The 6,752-nt window shown below is 57.6% G+C and overlaps 1 protein-coding gene across 1 annotated transcript in view; it reads left to right on the top strand.

The window, feature by feature from the left end:
* Positions 1-6,752, top strand: part of CACNA1A (calcium voltage-gated channel subunit alpha1 A) — a 287,057-nt gene that overhangs the window by 206,973 nt on the left and 73,332 nt on the right. Inside the window, exons 18-21 of the mRNA XM_029916601.1 lie at positions 1,191-1,308; positions 1,533-1,600; positions 4,667-4,773; positions 6,411-6,748. Coding sequence (XP_029772461.1) covers positions 1,191-1,308; positions 1,533-1,600; positions 4,667-4,773; positions 6,411-6,748 — 631 coding nt within the window. The remainder of the gene's footprint in view (positions 1-1,190; positions 1,309-1,532; positions 1,601-4,666; positions 4,774-6,410; positions 6,749-6,752) is intronic.

The raw sequence follows: 6,752 nt of genomic DNA, 5'->3' as shown, positions 1-6,752 counted from the left end.
GGGTCTGTCCCCCAAGGACTCTTGGGAGTTCTGGAAACATGATTGGTTGTCACAGCTCTGGGGGAGGGGCGCGTGCTATAGGCACCTGGTGGGTGGAGGCCGTGGTCCCCGCACAGCCCCACCCCAGAGAATGACCCGGCCCCAAATGTCAGCGGGGCCGAGGCTAGAAACCCGCATTAACGGGTTGACATTTTTGGAGTGCTTTCACATTTACTTTATCTTTGTGGAAATATTAGAGAGGAGGGAAGTGAGTTTTTTTTTTTAATGAGCGTGTGGGTGGTGCACGCCTGTCCCCCCAGTCCATCCCACACGCCTCAGGGAGACTTGTATTTGCCAGCACCTGCGTCCCTGTGCCTGACACGTTCTCTGGTCACCGGCACACATCCTGCCCACCCCCCCACCCCGGCACAGCAGTCCAGAAGGACCGGGGAAATCTGTGGCTGAAGCAGCAGAAATTTATTTCTTGTAGCTCAGGAGGCTGGAAGTCCATGACCAAGGCGCCCACACGGTTGGTTCCTGGTTACAACTCTCTTCCTGGCTTACAAATGGCCACCTTCTCACTGTGTCCTCACATGGCCTGGAGGGAGACAGACAGACAGACCACATTTTCTGGTGTCTCTTATAAAAGCAACAGTTCGTCATGAGAGACCCACGGTCATGACCTCATCTAACCATGATTACTCTCCAGCCCTAATACCATCACATGAGGGTTCAGAGCTTCAACCTTCTGGGGCGCCTGGGTGGCTCAGTGTTAAGCCTCCGACTTCAGCTCAGGTCTGGTCTCACTCGTGAATTCGAGCCCGACGTCGGCTCCGTGCTGAAGGCTCGGAGCCTGGAGCTGCCTCGGATTCTGTGTCTCCTTCTCTCACTGCCCCTCTCCCGCTCACGTTCTTTCTCTCTCTCTCAAAAATAAATATTTAAAAATACATACTTTTTAGAATATATGAATTTAGGGGGCGCACCGCTCCATCTGTAGCCAATCCCCTGATCGCACCAGGGAAGGCAGGATACAGAACGGTTTGTGACTCCCCCAGCGGCCCCTTTTCCTAGAAGCCAGGCTGAGAGCCCCACAGTCTCACTCACAAAAGGTCGAGACGCCCCGAGACCAGGCCCCGGGAAGCTCCGCAGCTGCGTCTCCGCGGGCCCGTGGCTGAGAGGGGTTGGCTGTGTGTTTCTCCGTCCCCTTTCAGATCCTGACGGGCGAAGACTGGAACGAGGTCATGTATGACGGCATCAAGTCCCAGGGGGGCGTGCAGGGGGGCATGGTGTTCTCCATCTACTTCATCGTGCTGACGCTCTTCGGGAACTGTATCCTCCACGGGGCTGGGCAGACGGGTGGCTGGGGGGCGGGGTGAGATGCTAGAATGCGCGGGGGCGGGGCAGACGGCTGGGGGCGGGGCGGAATGCACGCGGGGGCGGGGTAGATGAGGGCGGGGCTGGAGGAGCACACCGTGCCCAGTGAAGGTTGTGGAGGCACCCCCACAACCCATCGTCCAAGGGGCTGTTACTTTCCCTGACTCCAGCGCCTGCAGACACCCTCCTGAATGTGTTCTTGGCCATCGCGGTGGATAATTTGGCCAACGCCCAGGAGCTCACCAAGGTGGAGTTGGTGGGAGAATGTTTCTCCCTCTGGCAGAGTTACTGCCTGCTCGCCTACTTGAGGCAGATCAGGACCTTGCGGGGGTAGGGGTGGAGACAGGGTCAGAGCTTTTGCCCTGGATGCATTGTGCCAGGGAGAAGGCGCCGCCTCCCCCGAAACAGCTTGTCCCTGATCAAGAGGATTCCACAGCAAAGAAGGTGGGGGGGGGGGGGCGTAAGGCAGCGGGGCTGCCACAGCAAACAGATGGCAGGTTCCACCCGAGTGCCCATTTATAGGGAGCGACAAGGGACCTCCAAAGAATGGTGCAGCCCCCAGGCCAGTAGGCATTGTCACCACCCCTGACCTAAAGGGACGGATCAGATGGGGAATAATCCTTGCATGGTAAGCTTAGGAGCCAGCCCGACATCACCTCCAAGTGGCAACAGTAAAGAATTAGATGCTTATGGTGCCGGGCATTGCTGCCCTCTCCCTTTTGCAGAAGGGGAAACTGAGGCTCAGAAAGGCAAAGTCACTGGCCCCAGGTGGTATGATAATAGCAGCTACTATTGATAGCATCACACTCTGCACATCAGGTGCTTGACACAGTTCTTGCTGTACAGTAAGTGCCCAATAGGGGAGCTTTGTTAGTCAACAGGCACGACTTGGCCCTAGAGCTTTCATGAGACAGACCTGATCAAAGGCAGGTTGGGAACCCAGGCCTGTCACGATCTAGAACCCAAGTTCTTTCCCCATGCACCCTCAGGGCTTTCATTTGAGCCCCAGCTGAGCAGGAAAAGATACAAGGAACAATAACCACAGTATAAGAGGTGGGGAGTGACTGACCCACCCATTGCACAGATGGGAAAACTGAGGTCTAGAGAGGTTAAGTGGCCTTGCCACATAGCTAGGAACTGAAGGAGCAGAGATGGGCTCCCCTCAAAAAGCAGAAATGAGAGAACAGAAGGAGGTGAAGTCAGGAGAGATTTGGGGAGAGGGGCCTAAGAACCATCCATGCAAGGAGAAGCCATTATCCTCCGTGTCCGTGATATTGAATTATCCGGGCACATCTTGGTGCCAGAGGCCCCTAGAGCAGCCCTGGATGCCCAGCTTGGCACAGAGAAGGCAACCTTGCTTTCAGTAGCACAGCTCACACCCTGGGGATAGCCCACAGGCAGGGCTGCTAGAAATGGTTGTACAGGCTGTGCATTACACAAAAGAAGCTGGGCACCTTTTCTGCAATTCGAGAGGAGGACGTAGGGAAACGGCTCTGTCATGTGAAGGGAACATGTGCAGAGCCTTGCTGTCAGCCCAGGGGGGCCAGGCCCGGGGCTTCCCTCCGCTTCATGGCCCCGCAGCTAGCGCCTCGAGGTGTTCGGGACATGTTCATGGAACTGAACCGAACTGAGCAGACGTTGCCAAAGCCTCCATCTGCTGGCCCTGGCAGGAGGGAGAGAGAGTTTCCCGGGCCCCGCTCTGACTGGGGGGGAAACGGAAGTCTCTGCTACCCCAAGCACACGGCCACGGGCCTGGTCACCACGGAGCTGGCTGGCTCCGGGGGCTGGGCCAACCTTATGCTCATCCAAGGGGCTGTCACAGGGGCGAGGGTGCGCCAGGAGGGGAGGGAGAAAAGCAAAGACATCTATTTAGTGCGGACATTCTCCAGAACCCCTTGTTTCCTTCACTTATTCTGTGGGCATTTCTTGGGCATTTCATATGAGGCAGGTAGCCTGCTAAGCCCCGATGGGTTTATCTCGTTGACTCTTCACAGAAACCCTGGGAAGCAAGTTCTCTGAGCCTCCCTTTTACAAAAGCATTTATTGAGCACGTCCTATGAGCAGGGCCTGATCTAGGAGCGAAGGACGCAGCCTTGAACAAAAAGAGGCATTCAAGAGGGAGAAATTGACAAGAAATCAGTTTCTCGGGGGGTGTGAAGCACTCAGGTGGGACAGTCGGGGAGAGTGGGATTCTAGGTGACGATGGTGAGGCACCCAGGGGTGATGTTAACAGTAAGTGGAGGAGCTGGGATTTGAACCCAGGTGGGTCCAGAACGTGTGCTCTTAACCTCGTGTCCTGCTGCTTAAATGCAAGCATGTTTGCTACTCACCCCGGAGCTTGCTGAAAATGCAGATTCCACAGGGCCGAGCCCTGCGGGGGCCTGGGAACCTGCATTTGCAGCGCTGCCGAGGCATGTGGTCCAGGGACCGGGCTCAGAGAAACGCTGGGTGAGGTGCCAGGAGGAAGGAAGACCTCTGAGAACGGGGTGGCCGGTCGGGGCTATCTCCATGTTGTCACTGGCAGAGTGTCGCGATGGGACCCTTTCTGAGGTGGTAGGGCTGCTTCTGGCCCCAGCGGTCCCCATGCAGGGGGAGAGGCACCTGCCTACCATGTAGCGTGACCCTTCTTATTGATGGGTTCGTCTCTGGCCGTTCCTCTCTCGTTGCTTTGTCTTTGCTTTTTCTTTGTTGGCTTTTCTGTTTTACGAATGAGGCCCTGCATGAAGGCTGAAGAAGGATTTAAAGCCCCCAAACGTCTTTTTCTGTATGTATTTTTAAACCCTCTCCCCCCATCCTCCTCTCCGATCCTAACCGGCTGAGCATAGAAGTTCCTTCTTTCTCCCGATTCCCCTTCTGGAGGCGCGGGATGGGCCGGATGTTTTCCGCATGTGGGGGCTCGTCCGTGTTTTTATAAAGTCTGGGTTCGGAGAGCTTAACCCAGCAGGCCAAGTGAGAGGGAGGTCTCTGTGTTAATTTCTGGCTCGCTGAGACGGGGCAGAAAAGCTCCCCATTGTGGGACACCAAGGGAGTCTTTGTCCCTTTTGTTTTCTCCTGGCTGTGTGCTCACGTAGGGTTAATCACGAGCTGGAACTGAGCCTGCTAGAGGGGATAGGGGTGCACTTGACCGACATCAGACACCTGCTCCGATCTGCCGGCCTCGGCTCTGGGGGCGGCGGTGGGGCGGGGGTCGACACCCAGGCCACACCTGCTTGTAAATACTTTCATGTGTCGCTGTTGGCTAGCGGTAGGGTCAGCAGGAAGGCCCCAAGGCCTAGTTCCTGTCTTGTGAACAGGGACCACGTGTGTCTTCTAGGACGAGCAAGAAGAAGAGGAGGCAGCCAACCAGAAACTCGCCCTGCAGAAGGCCAAGGAGGTGGCAGAAGTGAGCCCGCTGTCGGCAGCCAACATGTCCATAGCTGTGTAAGTGCCCCTGACTCCAGGCTCCTCACACCTCCACCACCCTCCCAGTCAGGAGTTTGGGGGCAAGGACCGGTCCCTGACAGGGCTGAGCTGCTCTACTACCCACTTGGACTCAATAAACAGTGCTTGTACCTCCCCAAGCACTGTTCTAGCAACGGGAGATACAGCATAAATAAGAGGCTAAGGGGTGTAGGGGGAGGCAGGGGTGGAGAGAGCTGGGACTTTAAATAAAGTTGTCACGGAAGCCTCCCAGAGAAGGAGAGAAGACTTGAAGGAGATGAGGGAGGAGCCATGCGGGGGGATCTACGGGAAGACCATACCAGACAACAGGAACAGTATATACAAAGGTCCTGAGGCAGGAATGGGTCTAGTGTGTTTCGAGAATATTGAGGCCACTGTGACTGAAGTTGAGAGAAGCGGGGAGGAGAGTGGGAGGAAGTGAAGACAGAGAGGCGATAAGCAGATCATGCAGGGCCTTGTGGGTCACGGGCAGGCCTTGGACTTTTGCTGTGAGTCACACAGGAGCCATGGAGGGCTCTTGAGCACAGAGAGGACAAGCCCCGACTCAGGTGCTCATGGGACCATGTGGCAGCTGTGAGGGGAACACACTATGTGGAGCCAGGGGTGGGAGCCAGGGGACCAGGCTGGAGAAGACTACATTGGTCCATGCAAAAGAGATTGTAGGACTGGAGAAGGGTGGTGGCCGTGGTGATGGATTGTAGCCGAGTTCTAGACAGATCCTGAAGGGCAGAGCGGACACAGTTCCCTGGTGCCTCAGAGGCGGTGAGGCGGTGAGCGTTCAGGTGTCTGGTTAAAGGGAGATCACTGACCCAACCCCAGATCTGCCCGTGCTGGATGTCCCAGGGACGGAGCACACTGAGGGACCGTGCCTTGTGTGACGGTGGGGAGGGGGCTCGCTTTGCCAAAGTGGAAGGAGGAGGGGGCTGTGAAAGGAGAGCCCAGGGAAACACATAATCAGACACATGAGTTTAGGTGGGCAGTCTGCAGATGGTGGTGGTCTGTATGTGACCATCAATGCCCGCAGAAACCCTAGAGAGGTCTGTATACCCCAGACTGGGCTGCGGGCTGGCCAGCACCAGCCCTGTGGGTAAAGAGGCACCAGTGGGTAAATAGGCGCTCCCGAGGGCCCCTCTGCCCCGCCCAGGACCACCCAGACCCTCCAGGACCCAGAACTAAAGGACCGTGCAGACACTGGACAGTTCCAGTCCGCTCCAGGCCAACGTCTGTTGTGACGGCTTATCCTGGAGGTTAAAATATTCTGACCATCAAGGCTACCTACCTCCCCGGTGGAGGGGGGGAAGGGGAGGGGAAGGAAGGGGGGGGTCATGGGCTACAACTGGAGGAAGCGAGGAAAGAATGGTGGGAACACCCACCTGGGCTGAGACCCCCATCACTCAGACCTAGAGATACCCTGCTGGGCGGGGACACCCACCTGGGCCAAGGCACTTGCTAGGCCAGGCGGTCCAGCCAGCTTGGGGTTTCCGCACAGTCTGCGCTCCCCGTCTGGGCTAGAACCGCCTGGGCTGAGACCCTTCCGGGGTGCAGATGCCCCACCCCTCCCGGTGCTGAGACACTAGCCGGAGGGGGACTCTAACCCGCGCGCCCTTCCCTGGCAGGAAGGAGCAGCAGAAGAACCAGAAGCCCGCCAAGTCTGTGTGGGAGCAGCGCACCAGCGAGATGCGGAAGCAGAACCTGCTGGCCAGCCGGGAGGCGCTCTACAACGAGATGGACCCCGAGGAGCGCTGGAAGGCCTCCTATGCCCGCCATCTGCGGCCTGACATGAAGACCCACCTGGACCGGCCGCTGGTGGTCGACCCCCAGGAGAACCGCAACAACAACACCAACAAGAGCCGCGCGGCCGAGCCCACCGTGGACCAGCGCCTGGGCCAGCAGCGGGCCGAGGACTTCCTCAGGAAGCAGGCCCGCTACCACGACCGCGCCCGGGACCCCAGCGGCTC

Source organism: Suricata suricatta, chromosome 12, assembly GCF_006229205.1.
Source record: "Suricata suricatta isolate VVHF042 chromosome 12, meerkat_22Aug2017_6uvM2_HiC, whole genome shotgun sequence".
Taxonomy (NCBI): domain Eukaryota; kingdom Metazoa; phylum Chordata; class Mammalia; order Carnivora; family Herpestidae; genus Suricata; species Suricata suricatta.
The sequence above is the reverse complement of the archived record's forward strand: the minus strand, read 5'-3'. Positions and strand labels throughout refer to the sequence as shown.